This window comes from Hippopotamus amphibius, chromosome 9, assembly GCF_030028045.1.
Source record: "Hippopotamus amphibius kiboko isolate mHipAmp2 chromosome 9, mHipAmp2.hap2, whole genome shotgun sequence".
Taxonomy (NCBI): Eukaryota; Metazoa; Chordata; class Mammalia; order Artiodactyla; family Hippopotamidae; genus Hippopotamus; species Hippopotamus amphibius.
In genome coordinates, this window is record NC_080194.1 from 58,101,963 (window position 1) to 58,129,933 (window position 27,971).

At 35.1% G+C, this 27,971-nt stretch overlaps 1 protein-coding gene and 1 long non-coding RNA gene across 2 annotated transcripts in view; one reads left to right on the top strand and one right to left on the bottom strand.

The window, feature by feature from the left end:
• Positions 1-14,921, top strand: part of LOC130860723 (uncharacterized) — a 140,671-nt gene extending 125,750 nt beyond the window's left edge. Inside the window, exons 3-4 of the long non-coding RNA XR_009055518.1 lie at positions 9,966-10,152; positions 14,048-14,921. This is a non-coding gene — a long non-coding RNA (uncharacterized LOC130860723). The remainder of the gene's footprint in view (positions 1-9,965; positions 10,153-14,047) is intronic.
• DEUP1 (deuterosome assembly protein 1) overlaps positions 1-27,971 on the bottom strand; it is a 108,393-nt gene that overhangs the window by 28,858 nt on the left and 51,564 nt on the right. The window contains exons 8-11 of the mRNA XM_057749307.1: positions 24,330-24,475; positions 21,048-21,153; positions 16,401-16,598; positions 14,730-14,816 (exon numbers count right to left, since the gene is read on the bottom strand). Coding sequence (XP_057605290.1) covers positions 14,730-14,816; positions 16,401-16,598; positions 21,048-21,153; positions 24,330-24,475 — 537 coding nt within the window. The remainder of the gene's footprint in view (positions 1-14,729; positions 14,817-16,400; positions 16,599-21,047; positions 21,154-24,329; positions 24,476-27,971) is intronic.

A 27,971-nucleotide genomic window follows, 5' to 3' on the forward strand; every position in this document is an offset into this window, starting at 1 on the left:
TTTCAAGTGCACATCAAAAATTCCCTAGAACTGATCACATGCTAGGCCACAAACAAGTCTCAATACATTTAAGAAAACTGAAATTGTATCAAGCATCTTTTCAACTACAATGCTATGAGACTCAAAATAACTAAAAGAAAAATTGTAAAAAAAAAAATGCTATTAAACAACCAATTGGTCACTGAAGAAATAAAAGAGGAAATAAAAACATCTGGAGACAAATGAAAATGGAAACATAGCAATCCGATATCTATGGGAATGCAGCAAAAGCAGTTGTAAGAGAGAAGTGTATAGTGATATCAGCCTACCTCAGGAAACAATAAAAATCTCAAACAATCTAACCTTGCACCTAAAAGAAACTAAAAAAAGAAGAATAAACAAAACCCACAGTTAGTAGAAGGAAAGAAATCATAAGATCAGAAACTAAATAGATGAATTAAGTTTAAAAAAATAGAAAAAATTAATGACACTATGAGCTGGTTCTTTGAAAAGATTTAAAAAAATCAATAAACCTTCAGCCAGACTCATAAAGAAAAAAAGAGAGATGGCCCAAATAAATAAAATCAGAAATGAAAATGGAGAAGTTACAACTGATACCACAGAAATAAAAAGGATCATAAAAGATTACTATGACCAATCATACAACAATAAAATGGATAACCTAGAGGAAATCGATAAATTTCTAGAAATGTACAATCTTCCAAGACTGAATTAATAAGTAGAAGATATAAACAGATTACCAGTCATGAAATTGAATCAGTAATCAAAAAAACTCCCAATAAACAAAGTCCAGGATCGCACAGCTTCACAGGTGAATTCCACCACACATTTAAAGAAGAATTAATGCTGATCCTTTTCAAACTATTCCAAAATATTGAAGAGGAAGGAATGCTTCTGAACTCATTCTATGAGGCCAGTAACAGCCTTATGCCAAAACCAGACAAAGACACCACAAAAAAAGTCACAGGCCAGTATCACTGCTAAACATAGATGTAAAAGTTCTCAACAAAATGTCAGCAAATTGAGCTCAACAATACATTAAAAAGATCACATACCATGATCAAGTGGGATTTATTCCAGGGATATATGGATGGTTCAATAGCCACAAATCAATCAATGTGACACACCATATTAACAAATTGAAGAATAAAAATCATATGGTCATCACAATAGATACAGATAAAGCTTTTGACAAAATTCAACACCCATTTATGATAAAAGCTCTCCAGAAACTGGGCATAGAGGGAACACACCTCAACATAATAGAGGCCTTATATGACAATCCCCCAGCTCACATCATACTAAACAGTGAAAAGCTGAAAGTAATTCCTCAAAGATTAGGACCAAGACAAGGATACCCAATCCTGCCACCTACTTAACATAGTACTGGAAGTCCTAGCCACAGTAATGAGACAAGAAAAAAAAAAATAAAAGGATTTCAAATTGGAAAGGAAGAAGTAACACTGTCACTTTTTGTAGATGACATGAAACTATATATAGAAAATCCTCAAGATGCCACCAAAAAACTATTAGATGTAATAAATGAATTCAGTAAAGTTGCAGCATACAAAATTAATATACAGAAATCTTTTGCATTCCTATACACTAACAATGAACTATCAGAAAAAGAAATTAAGAAAACAACCCCATTTACTATCACATTAAAAAAATAAAATAAAATACCTAGGGATAAATCTACCTAAGGAAGTGAAAGACCTATACTTGCGGTACCGGCACAAAAACAGAAATATAAATCAATGGAACAGGATAGAAAGCCCAGGGATAAACTATGGTCAACTAATCTATGAAAAAGGAGGCAAGGATATACAATGGAGAAAAGGCAACCTCTTCAATAAGTGGTGCTGGGAAAACTGGACAGCTATAAGTAAAAAATGAAATTAAAACACTCCTTTACACCATACACAAAAATAAACTCAAAAGGGATTAAAGACCTAAATGTAAGGCCAGACACTATAAAACTCCTAGAGGAAAACATAGAAAGAACATTCTTCGACGTAAATAACAGCAAGATCTTTTTTGATACATCCTCTAGAGTAATGGATATAAAAACAAAAATAAATAAGTGGGACCTAATGAAACTTCAAAGCTTCTGCACAGCAAAGGAAACTATAAGCAAGATGAAAAGACAACCCTCAGAATGGGAGAAAATATTTGCAAACAAATCAACAGACAAAGGATTAACTTCCAAAATATATAAACAGTTCATCCAGCTCAATATCAAAAAAACAAACAACCCAATCAAAAAATGGGCAGAAAACCTAAATAGGCATTTCTCCAAAGACATACAGATGGCCAAGAGGCACATGAAAAGCTGCTCAACATCACTTATTATTAGAGAAATGCAAATCAAAACTACAATGAGGTATCACCTCACACCAGTCAGAAGGGGCATCCTCAGAAAATCTACAAACAGTAAATGCTGGAGAGGGTGTGGAGAAAAGGGAATGCTCTTGCACTGTTGGTGGGAATATAAACTGATACAGCCACTATGGAGAACAGTATGGAGGTTCCTTGCAAAACTAAAAATAGAGTTACCATATGACCCAGCAATCCCACTACTGGGCATATACCCAGAGAACACCATAATTCAAAAAGACACATGCACCCCAATGTTCATTGCAGCACTATTTACAATAGCCAGGTCATGGAAGCAACCTAAATGTCCATCAACAGATGAATGGATAAAGAAGATGTGGTATATATATACAATGGAATATTACTCAGCTATAAAAAGAAATCAAACTGGGACATTTGTAGAGATATGGTTGGACCTAGAGCCTGTCATACAGAGTGAAGTGAGTCAGAAAGAGAAAAACAAATATCATATATTAACACATATATGCGGACTATAGAAAAATGGTACAAATCAACCGGTTTGCAAGGTAGAAATAGAGACACATGTAGAGTAAAAACATATGGACACCAAGTGGGGAAAGCAGGGAGGGTTGGGGGTGAATGAATTAGGAGATTGGGATACCAAATTGTACACTCTAAATATACACAGTTTGTTGTATGTTAACTGTATCTCAATAAAAGTTCTTAAAAAAAATAAAGACCTATACTTGGAAAATTATAAGACACTGATGAAAAAAACTGAAGATGACACAAACAAATGGAAAGATATACTGTGCCCATAAATTGGAAGAATTAATATTGTTAAAATGACCATACTCCCCAAGACAATCTACAGAGTCAATGCAATCCTTATCAAAATATCAATTGTATTTTTCACAGAACTAGCAGAAATAATTCTAAAATTTGTTCAGAAATACAAAAGACCTTGAAAAACCAAAAAACATCTCAAGAAAGGAGAACAAAGCTGGATGTATCATGTTCCCTGACTTTAGACTATTCCACAAAGCTACTGTAGTCAAAAAAAGTATGGCACTGGCACAAAAACAGTATACTGATCAATGGAACAGACTAGGGAGCCCTGAAAAAATTCCACACTTATATGGTCAATTAATCTGCAACAAAAGAGGCAAGAATATACAATGGGAAAAAGACAGCCTCTTTAATAAATGATGTTGGGAAAACGGACAGCTATAGCAAATGGATCAAACTGGACTACTCTCACACCATGTACAAAATAAACATAGAATGGATTAAAGACTTAAATGTAAGACCTGAAACCAACAAACTCCTAGAAGAAAACATAGGCAGTATACTCATTGACATTGGTCTTAGTAATATTTTTTTGGATCTGTTTCTCAGGCAAGGAAAACAAAAGCAAAAATAAACCAGCATGCTTGCATCCAACTAAAAAGCATTTGCACAGGGAAGGAAACTATAAACAACATGAAACGGCAGCTTAACAAATGGGAGAAGATATTTGCAAATGATATATCTGATAAGTGGTTAATACCCAAAATATATAAAGAACTGATACAACTCAACATCAGAATAAAAAACAACTCATTAAAAAATGGGTAGAGGATGTGAATAGACATTTTTCCAGTAAAGAGATACAGATGACCAAAAGACATGAAAAGATGCTCAACATCACTAATCATCAGAGAAATACAAACCAAAACCACAATGTGACCATCTCATATCTGCTAGAAAGGCTATCATAAAAAAGACAACAAAGAACAGGTGTTGGTGAGGATGTGGAGAAAAGCAATGGTCCTGCACTATTGGTGGGACTATAAGTGGTACAGCCTCTATGGAAAAAATTGTGGAGGTTCCTCTAAAAATTAAAAACAGAACTGTCATATGATCCAGAAATTTCACATCTGGGTATTTACCTAAAGAAAACAAAAAACACTAACTTGAAAAGATATATGTACCACAATGTTCACTGAAGTATTATTTTCAATAGCCAAGATATGGAAGCAACCTAAATGTCCATCAATAGACAAATGTATAAAGAAGATGTGGTGTATATATACAACGGAATATTACTCAGCCATAAAAAAAATGAAATTTTGCTCTTTGGGACAACACGGATGAATCTAGAGGCTATTATGCTAAGTGAAATAAGTCAGACTGAGAAGGACAAATACCATATAATCTCACTTATATATGGAATCTAAAAAACAAAACAAGCAAACAAATAAAACTAAACAGACTCAAGAATACAGAGAAGAAACTGATGGTTGCCAGAGGGGAGGGCATGGGGCTGGGTGGATGAAATAAGGGGTTAAGAGATACAAATCTCCAGGTATAAAATAAATAAGCAATGGGGTGTACTATACAGCATACAGAATATGGTCAATAAAACTCAGATAACTTTATATGGGACAGATGGTTACTAGACTATTGTGATCATTTCATAATACACGCAAATGTTAAATCACTATGAGGTACACCTGAAACCAACATAATATTTTATGTCAAGTATATTTCAATTAAAAAAAAACCTTCCTACATGAAGTACAATCTTACATAAAATATATATGATTAAGTGCTATTTTAATAAGCATCACATTGAAGGCTATATATCAATGGCATTCTACTTTATGACAGCCCATTAACCAATCTTTAGATATATGTACTATATATGTAAATATGTGTGCTAAGTTCTGCAGAGGTAATCAAATATCAAAAAGTGACTCTGCCTTTATGGAAAATACAATAAAATTGAGTAGACTAAAGTAACATGTATGAAAAATACTATGTAATATAGATACGGTACAATTATGTGTTATGTTACACCAAATAGGAACTCAGATGTTTTTTGAATCAATGAATGTCAACAACTACTGGGACTGAGGTCATGCACGAAGTGAGATAGGACAAGGCTTTAGTGATCTTTTTAATGATATTAGCAGTGGTTTCCATGATAACTCATTCATGTCTCTTAGACATCAGATGAGTTCTATAAATCCACAAGTATTCGAGGCTTACCCTATACCAAACCGTGTATGAAGAAAAAGTATAAAATATAACCCACTTCTTCCCTCAAGAAGTCTATGACTGATGAGACAAAACAGATCCATATTAAACAATTTAAAAATAAAAGACAATTCAAAACTTAGTGCTAAATTGCTATAACTAACAATGTTAAAGAAAGTTAAAAAAAAGGAGAACTAAATGGGCCCTAGAGTGATGGGAGATGAATTCATGGAGGATGTAAAATTTAATCTAGTCCCTTAAGGGACTGGTAGAATTTAGTAAAGAAAAGGGTTTGTCTTTACTTTGGTAAAGGAAAACCACTCAGGTGAGACACAGAATGGATTGAATCATTCATTATTCATTCATTTATTTGTTCATGCACCTATCTAACAAATATTTTTTCAGCGCATCCTATATTCAGGCACTACACTAAGTGCTGAGGTACAATGGTAAACTAGTACAATAACTGCCCTTAGTGAGCCTACTGGTAAGGGGATGAGTAGCTGTCAAAAAACAGGTAATTTTAATATTGTGGTATGACAGATGCTATGTAAAGGATGCTATGATGGCTTCGAGGAGACACACTTAACAGAGGAAAATCGGGAAAGATTTTGTATAACATGTAAAATTTATGCAGAGAGACTTTAAATATTAATAGGGCATGGCCATGTGAAGCAGGGAAATGGGATTTTCAGGTAGAAGAAAAAGCACATGCGAAGGCCTCAAAGCAAGAAAAAGCATGAGAAATGAGCATCACATACACAGATGAGAATAAGCTGGTCTAGTTATAGTGGAGGCTTTGTGTAGGCCACTACAAGGAAACAAAGTGGGTGAGCCAGAGTAAGGAAGCCATTGACTACGAAGGGTTCTGACTTCCTATGGGAAATTCAGCACACGTTCTACAAGGAAAGTTACGTAAGGAAAGCATATCTGCTATGAGAAGTTGACAACTTGGAGGCCATTCTCTGATCCAGAAGAGATAACTTGGAGTTATCTCTATCCTTTTAGGGGAAGTACACAGCCAGAGAAGCAGAGGGTCAAGGGCAAAATCTGGGGGATGAGCAGAGGCAGCAACAGAAGGGTGAGGAGCCAGTGAAGAAAACACAAGAAACCGAACCAAGCGATACAACAGCAGTTAATATCATGCATTTCGAGTTATCCAAACAAACTTACAAGCTATGTGATCTTGGGCAAGTAACTTAAAAACTTAAAGATTTCATTTCTTTTTCTGTGGGGATAATAATACATACCCCCTCCCTCCACACACACACACACACACACACACACACACACACACACACACAGTATAAGGATATAGACACGAATGTATGTAAAGTATTCTGCAGACTGCAAGGCATGTAATAAACATCCAATGAACAGCAGCTCTTTGTTGTTATGCAGTTCTACCAGTCTCCCTGACTTTTCATCTCTGGTCTCTGCACATTATATTACCTTACTATGACTCTTTGCCACCACTCTGTCTGGTTAACTATTCCTCAGATGTCTTTTCTGACTCCAGTACTGGGTTAGGTGACCCCTATAAAGCCCCCTGCACTCTGCACTTCCCTACCACTCTTTAGTATAACTATCCAGTTAATTGTCTGTATCCACTAATGACTGTCTCCTTCCACTAATATTAAGCTCCATGAGTTCAAGGATCTAGTCTGACTTACAATTCTAGCATACTGCCAGACACATAGCAGACATGCAATAAATATTTACGGAATGAAGGAAAATATTCTGTGGTGATTGTGGTATGCGATAAATACAGAACAGAATAGAGAACCCAGAAATAAACCCACACATGTACAGTCAACTAATCTTTGACAAGGGCACCAAGAGCACACAATGGGGAAAGGATGGTATCTTCAATAAGTGTTGTTAGGAAAACTAGATATTCACAAGCAAACAAATGAAACTAGACCTCTATCACAGACTACTCACAAAAACTAACTTGAAATATTGATAGATTAAAGACTTAAATGTAAGATCTGAAACTGTAAAACTCCTAGAAGAAAACACAAGTGAAACAGCTACTTAACATTGGCCCTGGCAGTGATTTTTTGGATATAACACCAAAAGCACAGGTAACAAAAGCAAAAACAGACAAGTGGGACTACATCAAACTAAAAATCTTCTTGCACAGCAAAGGAAACAATTAACAGAGTAAAGAGACAACCTATGGAATGGGAGAAAATATTTGCCAACTATATATCTGATAAGGGGTTAATTTCCACAATATATAACAAACTCATACAACTTAACAGCAAAAATACAAAACAATACGATTAAAAATCGGGCAAAGGGCCTGACCAGACATTTTTCTAAAGAAGACATGCGAATGGCAGCAGACACATGAAAAAGTTACTGACATCACTAATCATCAAGGAAATGCAAATTGAAACCACAATGAGATATCACCTCACACCTGTTAAAATGGCTAGTATCAAAATGGCAAAAGTTAACAAGTGTTGGTGAGAATGTAGAGAAAAGAGAACCCTTGTATACTGTTGATGGGAATAAAATTGGAGGCCACTATAGAAAACAGTATGGAGGTTCCTGAAAAAATTAAAAATAGAACTACCATATGACCCAGCAAGCCCACATCTGGGTATGTGTCTAAAGGAAATGAAATCAGTATTTCGAAGAGACATCTGCACTCCCGTGTTCACTGCAGCATTATTTACAATTGCTAAGATATGCAAACAACCTAAGTGTCTATCAATGGATGAATGGATAGAGAGAATTCCACATAATGCAATACTATTCATCCATAAAAAGAAGGAAATCCTGCCATTTGAGATAACATGGGTAAACCTGAAGGACCTTATGCTAAGTGACATAATCCAGACAGAGAAAAACAAAATACTGTATGATTGCACTTATATGTGGAATTAAAAAAAAAAGTCAAACTGATAGAAGCAGAGAGTAGAATGGTGGTTGCCAGGGGCTGTCTGGGTGGGGGAGGGGGGAATGAGCAGATGTTGACTCAAAGAAAACAAACTTTCATTTATATGATGAAAAAATTCTGAGGATCTAATGTACAGCATAATGACTATAGCTAATAATACTGTATTGTACACTTGGAATGTGCTAAGAGAGTAGATCTTAAGTGTTCTTACCAGACACACACACACACACATACACAAATGGTAACCATGTGAGTGATGGGTGTGTTAAATAATTTGCAGTAATCACTTCACAATGTATATATACATCAAATCATCACATTGTATAATTTAAATATATACAATTTTACTTGTCAATTATACCTCAATAAAGCTGGGGGGGGGAAGTTTTAAGAAACCAATTTGAAACTGGCTACCTTTATTAAAACTTGAGTGCTAACTTCTCTGTGGGATATACATTTTCTAATATTCTTGGTTTGAGGAGTGAGGAAGACTTGGAAGTTGGCATCTTGCTGCATCTCCCCTGTATCATGTCTACCAACCGTTTGCTCCTGAGCCACGTGAGTGAGGCTCCTGTCAGGGAGAGCTGGTGAAGACTCCTTCCCTCCCTCAGAGAAAGCAGGGCCACGTAACGTAGGAGGGGCTTGGCTGGATTATATTAGCTCTCTTGGGTGTGCCTGGTCTTCCTATTCTCAGAGACCAAGCCTTGGGAGAGTGCATTTGGAGAGAAACATATAGGAAAACATGTCATAGCAAAATTGATGGGATGCAACAAAAGCTATATCCAGAGGAACAACTGTAAAACTTTAAAAACCTTTACAATTAATGAGAAAGATACAAAATTAAGAAATTCAGTATTCATCTAAGAAATTAGACAAAGTGCAATGAGATGAAACAAAACAAAACAAACCAGGAAGAGGAAGTTAATAAATATAGTAATAATGAAATAAGAAAGAATAAATAATAATAAATCCAAAGTCAATACTTCTAAGTACTAATAAAATAAGCAATGACTTCATGTGCCAGACTTAAAAAAGAGAGAGCTAAACTACACAAGCTTAGAAATAAGACAGGAAACATAAATACAGAATATAGAAGACATGCAAAGAACTTTAGGGTATTACTACCTTTGGTAACAAGGAAACATACAGGAATGGGTAAAGATTTCCTAGAAAAATGAAAATTACCAAAAACAAGCTAAGAAGAAGTGAAATTTGAGTATACCAAGTGCACTAAAAGAGAATGGAAAGGTAATTGAAGATCTACTTCGCCTGTACACATATATACATTCTTGTCTATATTCTTTTCTATTATGGCTCATCTTCAGTGGTTCAATACTCAGATGGTTTCATATCTATGTTCCTTTTAAACTTGAAAGAACTGTAATTCCAACATTATTTAAAAGCTCCCAATTTATGTTATGAAGCCAGCATAACTGTATAACAAGTAGGAAAAAAGAATTATATACAAATCTCATTTATACACACAAATCTTTATTTCTAAATCAAATATTACCACATAGAATCCAGTAATAGATCACACCTGTTAGTATGACTGTTATATGTTGAAGTCCTAATCATTACTAATACCTTAGAATGTGACTTTAGTTGTACGTAGGATATTAACAGAAGTAATCAAATAAAAAATGAGGTTGTTAGGGTGGACACTAATCCAATATGATATGTATTCTATTAAAAGGGGAAATTTGGATACTGGGACAGACATGCATAAAGGAAGATGATATGAAGAAACAGAAAGAAGATGGCCATGTGAAGACAGAGCATTGGAGTAATGCATCCACAAGCCAAGGGTTGCCAAAGATTGTTGGCAAATCTCTAGAGGCTATAAAGAGGCAAGAACGAATCCTCCCCCACAGGTTTCAGAGGTAAGTTTCTATTGTTTTAAGCCACTCAGTTTGTGGTGCTTTGTTATGACAGCACTAGGAAATGAATACAGTGACCAAGATGGCTTATTCTAGGAATTCAAAGGTAGATCAATATCAGGAAATCTGTCAATCATAGTCTATTACACATCAACAAATTAATGGACAAAAACTACATGATGTCACATATGCTGAAAAGGCATTTGACAAAACCAGCAGCAAATCTTAAAAACTCTACATAAATTAGGAATAGAAAGACATAATAAAGACCATATCCTAAACAGTAAAACTCTAGAACAATTTCATCTAAAATCAGAAATTAGACACATTTCTCAATAATCACTATTACTATTTAATATTCTCTTGGAAGTTTTAGCAAGTTCAATATGACAAAAATCACTGATATGAACAGTAGAAGAGATACAACTATTTTTGTTGATACAATTGCATATCTCAAAAACTTAAGAACCTCTAGTAAAATGCCTACTAGAATTAAAAGATAATTTGGCTTTTTTTTCTATATTAGTAGTAAGTTTTTAGGTATGGAAAAAAGAAAACATTCCACTTACAATAGTGACAAGAATTATAAAACACCTAAGACTAAATTTAAAAAGAAAGGCACAGAATTTATACAAAGAAAATTGTAAGGTCTTATTGAAGAGCATAAAATAAGAGATGAAGAAATGGAAAGCCATGCCACATTCTTGGATAGGAAAATTTACTATCATAAAAATGCCATTTCTTTCAAAGATAATATATAAACTCAATTCAATTCCAAATAGAATCCAACAGGAAATTATCAGGAGATACTAGATTAATTGAGCTTAACAGTCATATAAAATTTTAAATTGGATTCCTGTTTCATATCACATGCAAAAGTATAATTCAAATGGATTAAAGACAGAAAAAAATATAAAAACCTTTGAAATAAATTATATATATTGTCTAGAAGTTGGAAGAACCATGTTATACAAGGAAGGAAATTCAGAGCTATAAACAAAAGAATGTACATGTTTGACAAAAGTTTAAAACTTTTTGTATGACAAAAAGATACCATAAACAAAATTAGAAACAACAGATTTAGAAAAATGCTGTAATAAATTGACAAGAAAAAGATAGCCCAAAGAAAATTAGTTTGAGCTTTGCTCAACAAAAATGAGCAAAGAATATAACTAATTCATAGTACATTGCCAATAAATATGCAAAAATATGTTCAGTGTAGTCAGGAAAATGCAAATTAAAGTACTACTGAGAAATCACTTTTTATCCATCAGACCGACAAAATTTAAAAGAGCAATAATACCTATTGCCAGTAAGGATGACAGAAAAGGGTACTCTCATACAGAGACAGTAGAAATATGACCTGACAACAAACATTTTAAAATTAAAACATACATATCCTTTGAACTGGCAATTCCATTCTCAGGAAGCTATTCCAAGATGTATGTACAAGGATGTTTTGACAGTATTGTGTATCTGTGTAAAAATCCAAAAACAGAGTTAATTATGAGTGAATTACAGTAGAGCCTTGAACAACATGGGTTTGAACTATGCGGGTCCACTTATACACGGATTTTTTTCACTAAATATGTACTACAGTATTACACGACCCGCAATTGGTTGAATCCTCAGACATGGAGGAGGCCTGACTGTAAAGTTGTGCACAGACTTTTGACTGCATGGAGTCAGCAGCCCTGACCCCTGCGTTGTTCAAAGGTCAACTGTAATTCTGAAAAAATAGCTGAATAACTTTTGATACATTCACATCATGGGATATTATTAAGCTACTATACACAATCAAATAAGATATAAACCTGTTGACTTATAAGGATTTGCAAAGGATACAAGACATAGAGAAGTGCGTAAAATGTAATCCATTAAAAAAAAAGTTAAAACCCCTAAATACGTATATGACTACACACACACACATGCATATGAAAAAAAACACAAAACGATACATACTGAATAGTTAACATGTTATCTGGTGGATGGGTTATGAGGTGGTTAGAGAAATGCAGGAAAGGGGAAGGGGAGACTCAAGAAAAAAAGACAGCCCACACTAAAATCACTAGTATATAAGTTATAGTTCAATTCGTTAAAATTTATATATATTTTACATGAGTATATATTTTTTTCTAAGAAATTAAGAAAAATAAAAAGTTGTTTCTCTACTGACTTGTAGAGATGTCCATGATAATATAGTCAAAAGGCAGTTTAGAATAATGTATATATTACATATGTATTTCTGTAAAAGAACACTCAACTCATCCCTTCTAAGTGTGTGCACAAGCAAAGAAAAAGTTATAGAATGCTAACACTAGTTGGATAGCATTGACTATTCTGGAGTCCAAACTGGGACTGTGGATAGAAGTGAGGATAATTAGCTTCTTCTTTATACATCTTTATGTGTTTTATTTCTTGAAAAAATGAAAACAAATAAATGAACAAAGCCAAATGCCTACAGGAGCCAGAGTGAAGCAGGCTTAGTGGGGGCTGTGATGAAGCAGAATACATAAATAAAACATCCAGATTGAAACATAAAAAAAAACACAAAAACCATTTTTTGAGAGAAAAAAAGACATAGATGAGGGCAGGATCCAATTTAACTTTTTTGCGTGTCCAGTTTAGAAAAAAAAGTCCTCATGTCACACAAATTTTCTGTAACAGATAGGGAAATCACACATACTTTATTTTTCAGTCCAATCACAGGACCTATAGCAAGCCCCAAAGAAGAGCGTAGAATGCTTCCAGAATGCTTCTATTCTTTGATGCTAGAATATGGACTATTAGGAAAACAAGGACATACTACTGCAGAAAAATAGTATCATCATAGGCAGAACACTCTTTGACATAAATCATAGCAATATTTTTTGTGGATCTGTCTCCTAAAGCAAAGGAAATAAAAGAAAAAATAAGCAAATGGGACCTAGTTAAGCTTAAAAGCTTTTGCATAACAAAGGAAACCATCAACAAAATGAAAAGACAACCTACTAAATGGAAGAAAATATTTGCAAATGATATGACCAATAAGGGGTTAATATCAAAAGTACTATATAAACAGCTCATACACTCAACATCAAAAAAACAAACAACCCAATTAAAAAATAGAACTGAATGGACATTTTTCCAGAGAGGACATTCAGATGGCCAATAGGCACATGAAAAAATGCTCAACATCCTTAATCATCAGAGAAACGCAAATTGAAACCACAATGTGATATCACTTCATACCTGTTGGAACGGCTATCATCAAAAAGAACACAAACAACAAATGTTGGCAAGATTGTGGAGAAAAGAGAACTCTCATACACTGTTAATGAGAATGTAAATTGGTGCAGCCGCTGTGGAAAACAGTATGGAGGTTTCTCAGAAAACTAAAAATAGAACTACCATATGACCCAGCAATTTCACTCATGGGTAGTATCTGAAAACAAAAACAAAGACACTGATTCAAAAAGATACATACACCCCAATGTTCATAACAGCATTATTTACAATTGTCAAGATATGGAAGTAACCTATGTGTCCATCAACAGATGAATGGACACACACACACACACACAACCTTTAAAGTTGTGAATCACTATGTAGTGTACCTGTAGCTTATACAATATTGTAAATCGACTATACTTCAATTAAAAAATCAAAAATAAAAGCACTGACAAAGAAAGAAATACAGTATCCTGGCTTAAGAAAGGACCATGGAGAATGCTTAGTCCAGCTTTCACAGCTGAGGAATCTGAGGCCAGATTAAACAACTGCTGTACTCTGATCCCCTCCATTCCCTGCATGGCAGAAAATTATTTTATCTCAGAATTTTCACTCAGAGTAATAAATGGTAAACAAGTAACAATGGTATTTCACTAGTTCAATAAATAAAATTTCTCCTATTTTACAGGTGAAAAATCAACCCTCAACTGATATCCTGAAATGAACACTTGAACATGAAATGTTCACAACAGAAATGAAAGGCACAGAACATGTTTAAGTTGCCTTATGTAAACCTGTAAAGACACCACATAAAACCATAAGGTCCGTTCTCAATCGTTCACTGATCCATCTTTCTATTTATGCAACTAACATTCACTGAACACTGTCTATACCCCGACGCTGGGAAGTACCGGTGATACACACATTAGTAAGGCACGATCCTTGTTCACCATCCAGAGGGGAAGTGATAAGCTATGGAACAAGTTGGACCAAAACACAAACCAGGTGTAGATGGAACTATTTATTGACTGGAGTTTCAGGGGCAGCTTCATCAAGGGGAAGGCTGACACATAAGTCAGGCCATGTAGGATGTAGGATTCCAGAGGCAACAGCAAGAGCAAAGGCAAGGAAGTAGTCTGTTTGAGGAAATAATCAGAATTGAGCCCACGCCAAGAAAAGAACACGGGAGAAAACTACAAATTCAGATGTTCTAGCCTGAGGATAAAAGTCAATTCAAGCGCAAGATAATTTGCCACCCCGACTCCTGCATGCCTGACATGTGGGAAGTGTTCAGTAAATAATGTCTGGGTAAATCCTGACCAACTAAGTAATCTCTCCGTTCAAGTTACGGAATGATTTCAGCATATTACCATGTACCGTCCAGGGTCTAAGTCTCCCATCATGCCCTTCAGGTGTGTGTTTTCAGTTCTGACAGCTTTATATTTCACATCTGCGACCTGAAAGGAGATTCGTAGTTAAAAGTGAATGTAAAATTCATAATAAAAGTTCACAATTCTATGAAAGTTACTTTTATTTTGTTAATATAAATATTTTCTAAGTGTAGTGAAGGGAAACATTGCTTAGGCAGGATCATCGCAAGTCAGGTATTCTCAGTAGGTTCTGTGATCTTTGACGGGCACCACCTCGCCCTCCTTTTCTGATTGGTGCTAAATTAAAAAGAGGATTCATTACCTTTTTCTTACAATAAGGATTCATTACCTTTTTCATTTCCATTCCACAAAATTCCATTTCTCACTTCTATTTTTCTATGGTATGCAAATTATCATCAGAAAAATCACAAACGTAAAAACATTCTTGAATAACATTGTCCATTGAATTTCATCACCTGATTAATTTTTACAACATGCAAATATGATTTCATGTTTAATTTCATTTTTCCTGATACTTCTGCCAAATTTCCTTCTTTTTTGTGACTACTTCATTTTGTCTCCTAATTTATTGTTTCCTCTAATTTCTTCTACTTAATTGTACTCAGATATAGCATCTGCCCTTTTATTTATCTAGGGCTCGTTTCGATATAAAACACATCCCTTAAAAAGATTTACTTCTGTAAATTACAAAATATATTCTCCTTGACAAAAATCTAAAAATACAGAAGAATACAAAGGTGAAAGCACAAATCATTCATAATCCAACTACCCAGATCACTGTTAACACCTGTAAAATGTCATTTCCTTTATAGATGAAACCAATGCTACTGTCCCATCTATGCTGTTTTCCTGTGTATTATACAGATGAATCACAGTTTAAGGCTTATCATCGGGCAGAAGTGGAGTCTTTTCTTGTTTTTATAATACACAGAATTTAAATAGTGCTGTTATTTGTGAAGGAACCCTCATAAACCTAGAAAATTATTGAATGGTGCTCTCAAAAGCCACATTTGGGGTAAAAACGCAGAGAAGCCCTACTATTTCAGTAGCAGGCCACCAATTTGATGATGAGCATGGGACTGAGGGAATTTCAAAATAAAGAGAAAGGGCGGGAGGGAAGACTCAGACGTCACTTGCAGTATTTTAACAGTAGAAGGTTATACTTGCTGGTTTTCCCCATGAGCCACACTGTGCACTGAGTGAATGTTCAGTAAATACGAACTAATCTTCATGTTTCGATACCCATTTTTTAAAACTCTGAAATAAAGATATGGAATGGGAGTGGGAAGGGTCCAAGAAAAGCTGGAATGGAAGCTTTTTTTTTGAGTTAAAAATGTTAATGGGAGAGGACTATGGAAAACAAATCCAGGAAGAAATCTTTGGCCAGAGAGTGCTGTGGAAGGGGATCAGAATATGGGTTAGCGTGAGATTTAAAGAAATTATCTTGTGCTGTCACTTGTTTCCCTGGTTCTTGTTTGATGACACTTTGCATTATCTCACCAAGGTTTTACGTGACTCCACAAAGCACTTCTGTGCTGTTAGTCTCAGGAACAATACAAGAAATAGAACGCTTTTATTAATCACTAAGGAAGGCGACTATCTGCACTGAGCAAGAGCGACCTGGACAGGTGCTTCCTGCTGCTTGCATACCTGTTGTTTCGCTAACATTTTCTCTTTTATTTCTAACCCCATTTTTAACTGTCTTTCCAGAAGGGCAGCTTTTTTCATGACAGTTGCTGTAGTGATCTCCTTCTGATGAAGCTCCTCTGTTAGGTCAGAGATTTCATTCCTCATCCTTTGCTGCTCAGAGCTATGGTACTCTTCCTCCCGATAGCGCTGGCTTCTTAACTGCAGCAGATGTTTTCAGAAAATAGTAACCGATCCTTTATAAAGCAGCTGAAAGGTTTTACTGGCCATGTTTGACCTTCCCATCCTATCTTGAAACTTCGGCAAACCCCACTTTACCCTCCTTTTCTGATCAATGCTAAATTAAAGAGATATTTACAATAATGATTTATTTCCCTTTTCCTTCCAATTTCAAATTTTCTTTTTTCATTTCTATTTTCTATTGTCTGTGAGTCATCACCAACTACTGATACCGCTTTGATGACTACTTTGACAGGAAGGTGGGGAAAGTATTATCAAGCACTTTTCCTCCAGCTTCACTGAGGTAGTAGAATTGGTATACAAAAAACTGCACATGGTTCACGGATAAAATGTGGTGAATTTGCACATACACGTGTGTTACTATCACCACAATCAAGATAATAATCATTACAATCACCTCTAAAAGTTTCTTGGTGTCCCTTCGTTGTTTTAACTTTGTGTGTGTGTGGTAAGAACACTTAACTCACTTAAGCACACAATCCCTTATTGCTGACTGTTGCACTCTGTTGTGCACCAGATTGTGGAACTCACCCAGCTCCTGTAACTTACTTCATACCCATTAAACCACCACTCTGGATTTGGTGCCATGTAAGAGCACTGGACACAACCCAGAGGTTGATGAACCATTTTTTTAGGGAGAAAAAAATTGGCTTAGAGAGGTTGAGTGACTTATTGAAAGTCATAAAGCTATTAACTGGCAGAGCTAGGTCCAGAACCTTGGCTCTACATTCAGTGCTTTTTTTGGACTAAACTATGCAGTACTATTTGTGACTGAACACTGTTTTTCAGAATCATGTTATAACAAATTTCAAACTTAATGTGTCCATGAAGAAGCATCACCTACTTTTCTTAAACATGTGGAATTTCATATTCTCACCTTTAGCTAAACCTTCCATGGTAGAAACCTCTGGATCACCTTGGACTCCTCCCCTCCTTCATCCTCCCAAATCAAGTCAGGTAGCAAATTCTGTCCCTTCTATTTCAACCTCTCTTAAATCTCACCTCTGCTCTCCATTCCTGCTACCACTGTTTTAGTCTAGCCTCCTTCCTTCTTTCTAGAAATCATTTACTGTCTCTAATTCTTGAGGTTCAGAGATAAAGTATATAATTACTGATCTCACAAATATCACAGTCCATTGGGGAAACAGGAAAATAAACAGTTACAACACAGTGTAGCAATCCATACCAGCAGTGTGTAGTGGAGCAGTGCTTACTCCAGCCTGGGGATGCCAGGATAGGATTCCCAGAGGAAGGGACATCAGACTGAATACTGAAGGATGAGTGAAAGCCAGTTGGAAGAGAGAGATGGAGATGGGCTCCCAGGCAACGAATGCAGAGAAAGAGTGGGGTGAGAGGGAGAAGCACACTCAGTGAACCAAAAGGAGTTTGGAATGGCTGGGACTTGGCACGTTGTGGGAAGTAAGGCTGGAGAGTTAAGTAGGTGCCATTCACAAGGAGATTGATATGAATTTATCCCAGGGAACTTACTTCAAAAACTTTTTTTTTCATTTCATCTTTAAATATTTCAAGACGTATCTCTAAAAGAACAGGCGTGTGCTCTCCCTCTCTTTTTGAACATAGCCAGAATGCTATCATAATGTCTTAAAAATATTAACAACAATTCCTCAATATTATACAATATTCAGGCACTATCAAATTTTAAATTGTATCAGAAGCGTAATGAATGGTTTTTAGGTTTGTTTGTTTGAATTGAGATCTAAATATGGTCCACACATTGAGACTGACTCCTAACTTTTTAAAGCCTCTGTGTGTGTGTGTGTGTGTGTTCTAAGTATTCTACATACATCATCTTATTTAATCCCCACAATCTCTATTTTACAGATTAGAAAATTAAGATACATAACTGTTCACAGTCATATTCCTGGTGACAGGCAGTCTGATTCCAGTGTCTTACCCATTGTGCTACATAACCTCTGTGAGCAGAGCCCTAGAACGTGGTTCCTGCATTGGAAACAGAGTGGGATGCTAACATGGAAAATACTTAGGTCAAGAAGGCAACTGTGGTCCAGCCTCAGGCTTTATACCATCAACTCTCATCTGATTCCATTCTTTTTACTAACATTTTTAGAATGTCAGAGTTGGACATAACTTTAGAAATCACATGGTCTAACCCTATTATTTTAAAAGATGGGAAAAAAAGACTCATAGAGAAAGGAACTGACTGGGTCTAAGTTATCTAGCTCCCAAGAGCAGAAGCATAGACCAGGAGACTGGAGTACAAACACCCTCACCCCAGGACAATATTACACATCTCCTTTTGTCTCCCATCTTCTCTCTCAAATTTTTTCCTTACAATTTACTGGATGAACAATGGGGTTGTTCTATCATTTGTCCCAAATTGGATTTTGTTGATTGCATCCCCATGGTGTAGTTTAACATGTTCTCTTAAAATGATACTTTTAAAATGAATATACTATCATGAAGACAGAGTAAACTATTTTTATTATTTTCACAACATTTAGATATTAAAACATGCTATACTGCAAAACTTCCTTTTAAATGAGATTAATTTACCTACCTCTAAATGACTTTTGGCTTTATTAAAAATGTCAATTTTATCACAAAATATGTGACTAGAAATCATTCTATATTGAAAAAAAGAGAAAGAAATAAAATAATTGCAAGATTCATAATACATGACTCTTGTTGGTTTTATTACAAGAGAATGAAAATGCTCTCTACAAACACTTCCTGGAAACTCTAGCTATTTATACACAATTCATTTGTTACCTTTCTGCACAGCAATGCATTATCTGGAGGTCTCCTAGAGCCTATAAAGAGATTTGTGCCTTGTGTTCTCTCTCTATATATATCAAAACTGTGCAAAATCAGTAGATTCCTTCTATTACTAAGTTTTATTACTCTACCTAAATGTACAAGGTTAAGAACAGTGTAACTATACTTTAGGAGGCTTAGATCAACCTTTTATCATAATGCATTCACTGGGGACTCCAATAGAGAACAGTTTTTAAAGTTATATTTTAAAGTATTAATAAAATCACTTTCATGGGATTACGTGAAAAATATAAGGAAAATGATCATTAATTCATACAACTTTTCTACACTTAATAGTTGCCTGACAGTCAATTCTTCAGGAGACGGGATTTGTCTTTTATTGATACATTATTGTATTTCCTACAGAAATAAGCAGAATAGCAATAGTCCTACTAGATATTCAAGAAATGCTTGTTGAATTTATACAGACAACTGAATTTACAATCCTATACAATTATGGGAGACCTCAGCCTTAATGTTAATTCATTCTGTAAATATTTATTTTCACTCATTGTGTGTCAGGCACTGTGCTGGGCACTGGATGACAGTTCAAAGCCAAGTCCAGGTTCTTCCTACTTTTAACAATTGTTTAGACTATATAGCAATGAATAGTCTGTGTAATCCTTAAACCTAAAGACCAGAGAAGTGGGTAGCTGCCATGATAAACTCATGGAAAGAAAGCCACGACTGAACTTTACTGGAGGAAGAAGAGAAGATACTTTCTGTAGGAGAGTTGAGACCACAGGGCCTTCCAGGGCAATGCCCAGGTCTTATTCACCCTTGTATTCCCAGCTCCTGGCAGAGTACCTGGCACATGTTAGGTGTTCAATGATGAAGTGTGGGTGCAACCAATAGCAATAGCAGCCAACATCTACTAGGTGCTTCCTCCGAGCTAGGGAGGCACTGTTCTAAGCACTTTACTTGCATTATTTTATGGATTTTAACTTAAAGGAAGAGTATGAACTCTGGAGCCGGATTGCCTGGATTCAAATCTGGCCTCTGCCACTTATTAGTTGTGTAATATTGGCAGAAGTTACTGACCTTCTCTGTGGCTTAGCTTCCTTAAATATTAAAGAGGACAGTATTAGTACCCACCTTATAAAATGGTTGTGAGGAACACATGGATTAGGATTTGTTAAGCCCTTAGCACGTTTTGGCACACGGCACATGGCAAGAGCTGTCTAAGTAGCAGGTATTATTAGCTCACTTAATCCTCATCACAACCTTATGAGGTAGGACTAATTATCCCAGCCCCATCCTAGAAAAGAGTACTGTGAGCAGCTTGCATAGGCAACTTCCCCACGCTTATGCACCTGAGGTGTGGTTGAGTGCCCAGCTCTGTGCTCTCATATTTCTTCCCATCAGCCACCTCGCACAGAGCCACAGGCCCTCCGTGTTTCCTGGGCAGTCTCCCAGCAGCAGAGTGAGGACCTAAGGTTTGCGTTTCTTACAGCATCACACAGAAGAGTGTCAGAATTAGCAGCTTGGTAGGTTATTATCTTAGGAGAAAAATATAGAAGGAAAAAGAAGGGAGTGAGAGGGAAGATTTTTCTCCCCTTTGTATTCAAAGACTTCAGATCTTCCTGGAAGAATGGAACTCATTATTTGCCGTACCTTGTTCAATTGTTTTTCATGATTTGGTTGATCTGGGGTCACTGAAAACAGTTCTTTTCTTTTTTTTTCTGATTCTTTACTAGCCGGGGAATAAGATGATTCAAGCCTACAAATTAAAATGAGTAAAAATTAAGCTTAACGTGATAACTTGTTATGATTATATTGTTAATTTAGGCCATCACAGGTTGCAGAGATAGAGTATTAGTCTGTTGGAAACATTTCTACTTACAGAAATGGTAAGTTCTAATATATTCAGGTCCCATAAGTGTTTACAGATTTAACTGAGTACAAATAGTCTTAAGTGAAAAAAAAAAAGATAGTAATTAATATGGAACTTCAATTATACATTAAAAATTGGCTGAATACTGGATCTGCATATGTAGATAAGATTTTTGGATAAGAAGAAAAGACCGTGACTGTTTTGTATAATAAAATAGCCTGGGATCCAGTTTAAAAAAGGAAATGCACCTGACCTGCTTCTACATCGTGGAAAGGAACTATGTCGGGCGATGTCCGAGGGAAGCAACTACTTCATAAAAGTGATCCAAAATGATTAAATCTGACAGTCTACTCAGAGAGAATATGTCTGTTCTTTGCTGCTCAATTTATAAAATGGAATAGTGACCACATATGGACACTAGAGAGGAAAAGCAGAAAATAGTATAAAGAGTACAATTTCCACAGGAATTTTGGAGAACTAGAAACAAGGTAATGTTCACTTCCAGATCAGGGAGGCTGGTAAAATAAAGGAATCATTAAAACAGAAAAATAAAGATAACCAGGCAAGAAACACAGCATGCTTTCCACTATTACTGGACTAACCTGGTAGAGTCCGGGGTTTAGAGTAATGTACCCACCTATAAGTGGGCATAATTTTAGATTTCCAAAGAGCTTTTTAAAGAGTTTCACAAATTAAAAACTTAAGCCACACATACAAACAAAAGAAAATCTGAGTAATGACGGAGAAATAACTAATGTAAAGATGGGAAATAAAGGCTCTTTTAAAAGTTATAAATTAACAGTGATATCCCTGAGGTACATATGTCTAGACAGGACTGCTTTTTTCTGATTATCAAATATACACATTAACTATAGAAAACAGAGTTTATCAAAGTATATACTGTTATAAGTTGTCATCTAGGAAAAACCATTATCAGCATTTTTGTGTATATTGTCTTTTTTGCCTGTGTATATGTCTATAAAAACATACATGGTTTCCCATACAATTAGAATATACTATATGCATTATTTTTTAGTCTCCTTTTATTTTCCACTCAGTAATATATTGTGAGCATTTTATCCAATATTCCCCTAAAATGTTATTTCAGGATCAATATTAAATTTTTCATATTTGCTATGATTTTGAAAAGGTAAAAAATGCAATTTCCTATTTTTTAATTCTTCCTACGCGATTCAGGGAGTGGAATGCTGAACTGAATGGTAAAAATCTCATAACGATCTTATATATTTCAGTGAGTGAGTGGAACAAACACCAAGCTTTAATGTGGACAAGTTCAAAGAAGAAAACAATAATCATGCTAATATAAAGACATAAAAGAACTATCATTTATCATGTAGGAAGGGAATGTAGGAATTATTTTTAATAACTCTCAGAACATATCAGCCCAAGGTGCTTCTATAAGTAAAGAAAGGAAAAAGCTAACAAAATCTTAGCATTATGGAGAAAGATTCTGAAAATGAATGAAAACATTATAATGCTACTATTATAAAACTACTGTGTGTCTACAATCAGTAGCCTTGGCTGCTTCATCTTAATACAACTGTAAAGAAGAAACAGTGTCCAAGTAAAAAAAAAACCAAAACAGTAAAGAGGACAGAATCATGTTCATATGAGAACAAACTAAAAGAATTAGAAACTTTCAGTGGGAAAGATGAAGGCTGAGAAGACTATGCCCAAAGTCTAAAGTTCAATGGAAGCTGTGAAAAGTTAAATATCTATCTTTTCAGAGAATCTCAGCATACTAGAACTGAAGAATATCCTCCAGATTAGAAAGATGAGTTTGGAGACCAAAATATATACCAACTTAAATAGAAGGTGGCAAGCAGGCATACCAGAAGAATTGTATTGGCCAAATATGTGAATAACTGCAAGATTTTAGATTAAATCATGTATAGAAGGAAAATTGTCAATATCTGGAATTCAGCACTGGCCGTGTGAGATAGCTCCAGAGAAAATATCTACAATGCTCTTCACAAACCAGAGCTAGACATGGGTTGAATGGTTTGCTCTTCTAGGAAACTTCCTATGTTTTTAGGCATATACATTGCTGGTGCAAAGACATTTCTCAGCAACTCATCATACTGGAACAGTGCCTTGTACATAGTATATTTCCAATGAACTTATTAATGGTCAGTTGTGATGACATACAACTTGTATATCTGAGCACTCAATAATGCTGACTGGCTAATGGGCATTCTACCATCCTTGGTTAGATGTACAATAGGTCATTTTTAGGGATCTTAATTTGCCATTTGTTGTTAAATGTAAGCCTCAAAGAAATGCTAGCAGGTCCCACAACTCTGAAGAAATAATTATTGCCTTTAAAACAACGTAATCATCTTTCAATAAAATATCCCTCACTATTTCGCTATCCAGTTTCTCAAGTCCTACCATTGTTCTGTCATCAGCCGTCAGATGTGAGAAGGATTCAAGTTCTAATTAGAATTAGAATAATCAGAACAGTCAAACTGTCTATTCACAAATATAGACATTTAATAATCTTCAGCAGTTCCATTTACTTTGTGGTTATATAGTATACGATATCTGTCTGATTCTAAAAGGGGAGGAAAAAAAATCTGTTCTAACAAAACCCTTAATGGAACTGACACAGTGGTGAGTGTGGAGGCCAAAATAAATACAAAGTTTATGAGTGAAAAGTCAGTAACAGGTTTAAGGCCATCAAAATAAAAACACTTGAAAAATATGGAATAAATCTTATTTATCAACATTGATAATTAAGTACTAGCTGTATACTATTGTTTTCACAATATTCTGAAGAATAAAAGTTCTAAGAAAATCTCTGACCTCATTATGACACATAAATATCCATAATATCAGAACATGATATAATTTTCTAGGTAAGTAAAGATACTGATTTTGAAGATAAAATAATCACTAACTAAAGTGAAAATATCTAATATTACCTAATAATTAACAGCATGTTAATACAAAACAGACTTTTAATTCTAGTTTCAAATACAAAACTCTTAAAAATATTCAAACATCTTGTTTTTCTCAGGCTGCTTAATATAAAAATATACCTTTTTTTATTTTCTTGATTACTTTGGCACTCTCCAAGTTTTAATAATTCTCTGTGCAACTGCAATCGTTCCATTTCTATAATTCTCAAGAGGTCATCACGTGACTGTAACTCACTTTTCACCTCTGAGAGTCCTGCTTCCATGGCCTAAATAAAAACATCAAAAATTTTCAATGCTCACATTTGGATATCATGATGTGTAATACATTTAAAACTATTTAACATCTATGAAGCAGCCTAATTTCAAATGAACTAATATCTAGTCCTTTGCTGGCTCTGTCTAAGAGAATTTCACTCATTTATTCAACAAATATTTATGGAGCTCTTACTCTGTGCTCAGCACTGAGGATACAGACACAAAATTTATCCTCATGAGCTCACATTCTAGTGATAAAGTCAACGAATCATCCAAATATGGCCATACTGTATGAAAGAGGGAAACATAAAAGTATGAATAAAATATCAATGCATAAAATTAGGATTAATGCAAATAATTCCTAATTTAAATAAGATAATAGCCAAGAAAAATCTAATCTCAAAGATGGCCAACAAAGTGAATTATAAACCACGGTTTATGGTTCCACTGTTGCCCAATAGTGGTCCTTCTTTGGTGGTAACTAGAAACACCAGCAATCCTGTGAGCCCAGTGTTTTATCTGGTTAACAGCAGGGACTTGAGCAAGTTTAGAAGCTGTTGGGAAGGATCCAGCTGGGAGAGAGCAGGGGTAATACTAATGGTGTCAGGTTCCTGAGAAGGTAGGTGGGGTGGGTCCCAAAGCACAAGGGAAAGAATTGCCTAAGGCAAAAGAGAGCTCCTCCGCTCCTGCAATGGGAAAGAAGGAAGGAAGATGGAATGGAGGCATGTATATGCATTTGGACATGGGGAGATAGGAGAGGGGCTACCTGATGGCTTCTGTTTTCCTTGTGAAGGAAAAAGGCAATGTCAGTGGAAGAAGAGGTGGAGGTGGGGGTCAGGGAGGGATTTTCTGAGGGTGGAGGAGGTTTGAGGTGGCCTGCAAGGGGAATGGGGGAGTTAGTTGACTGAAGCAACACAGTAGGACTCCTGGCAGTGTTGATACTCATTTGAGGTTTGTGTCCATGCCCTGTTGAGTGAGTTTGTCCAGCAGAACTTGGCTGTTCTCTGGGAGAGAGGAATGGCAGAGTCCTTTCATATCAACAGGCCTCTTCCACTCAATTACACAGAGAAATTAATATTTATTAAATTAATATTAAATAAATATTAATATATTTGATGACCCAAGTCATCAAACCCATTGCCATTTTTATAGAGGAGGAAATTGAGGGCCAGACTTAGTCCAAAGTTACATAGGTCATGAGTGGCAGATTCTGAAATGGAAAAATCCAGATTTTTGTCTACTAGTCCAGTTAGAACATTCAAGATGCAAAACTAATTGTTTCATGGAAAATAAGTAAAGCAGACCTGTAGCTTATTGGTAAAGATTAAGGGGGGGATGTTCTGAGGGCACTGCTAATAAAGACTGTTAAAAAACTATTATTTTCAAAAAATCATTCATTCAATAATTCTTTATACATCAATAACAGATTCATTCAAATATAACCCATATATCATGAAACTCACCCATTTAAAGTACAATTCAGTGGATTTGCATATATTCACAAAGTTTTGCAAACATCACCACTGTCTAATTCCAGAACATTTTCATCACTCCCAAAATAAACATACCCATTAGCAACCACTCCTCATTCTCCCTTCCTTCCAACCCCTGGCAACCACTAACGTATGTTCTGTCTCTATAGAATTACCTATTCTGCACAATTCCTAAAAATGGAATCATACAATGTGTGTCCTTTTGTGACTGGTTTCTTCTTCTTGGCATAATGCTTTCAAGGTTCATCCATGTTGTAGTATGTATCAGTACTTCATTCCTTTTTATTGATTAATAATATTTAATTGTATAGATATACTACTTTATTCATCAATTGATAGACACTTGGGTATCTCCTTTTTTTAGCTATTATGAATAACGGTGCTATGAAATTCACGTATAAGCTTTTATGTGGACATTGTTTTCTTATTCATTAATTCTTATAAAAAATTCACAGCTTAGAATTATAATTGTGTAGACAGTATAGCACATATGGGTACCCAGATAAACATTTTTTTTTTTACTGAAGTCTTAAATATATTATTTTCCAGGAGACCTAGAAACCTAGGTAAAGACCCAGTAAAGGACCTAGCTTGCAATACTTTGCCCCAGAAATTCCTGGCTGATTTGGAAATAAGCATGAAAATACATTCAAATAGACTTGTTTGGATAAAATCCCTGCCTTAAACAGTGGGGATTTTTCAGATGAGGTTAAAATTCCAAAATAAAAGAAATGTGAAACAATAGATTAGCCAATAAAAAGACAAATTAACTTGATGTGAATGTTATCCATTACTTTATCCAATCGAAGAAGGCACTCTCTGGACTCCCTGCTTTGCAAATTTGCTACCAGGGAGCAATGTAACATGAAGCTGCATGTAGAAGAGGGGGTCTGCCTTCACTTGAGGAAGGGGGGGGGGTCATCAAAGGGGTCTAACTCCAGGCCAATGAAAGGTAGTGTCACCATGAGCTGGAGTTAACAGAAATTCTGTAAAATGTGATAATAATGGAATCTATTTGTGCACAGTCATTAGAAAATAATACCTAAAAGAGTGACATTTGGAGATATCATTAAGTGGGAAAAAAAAGCTTATTTGTGATCTAGCTACACAGGTAGAAGAATTTATGTTAAAACTGAAACCTTTACAATAACAATGATTTGACACATTTTTCTAACATGAAGGAATATGTGAAAGTTTTTAATTATAATTGACAGCATTATGTAAATGGACTATAAAGTACAAGAAAAGAAGCTTTATTGATATTGATAAATTGAGTTGTTTTTTGACTTATGTAATATCCCTTTGAATTCAATGTTACTAATACTGAGTTGACACAAGAATTGGTGATTTAACTTAGATGTAGTTTAAAAATTAGCATGCTTTTGTATAAAAGTCAAATCAATTCTTTGTCAATGTGAATGCAAATATTCAAGAAAATGACTCTTTGATACTTGACTCAGTTATTGGAAACACTTTCAAGTTTGTTTGGAACAATTTGGGTATGTAAGTCTACTTTTTTAACTGTAAATTTTATAAAATCTAAATACAGATCAGGTATTTTGGTGAATACTTATCCAAATTGAGATGTGTTGTAAGCGTAACATACACACCAGATTTTGAAGACAGTATGAAAAGAGATGTAAAATATCTCTAATAATTTTTTATATTGATTGTATGTTAAAATGATAACATTTTGGATATATGTTGTGTTGAATAAAATATATTACTATTATATATTCATTTCACCCATTTCTTGTTACTTCTTTTAATGTGGCTATTATGAAAGTTTAAATTATATTTGTGACTTGCATTATATTTCTATTGGACAGTGCTGCTCTAGTATCTTAATGACACATCAACAAGCAAAAAAAAAGGTAAAGTTTTGGGGGTATAGATATTAGAAAAAATGCAGAACAATCTGTTTCTGTCACTAACTGCCAATGGGAAATATTGCACACTTTCAAAATGTGAGTGTAATGAAGCACAGTAAATAAATACATGCAATGGAATTAAT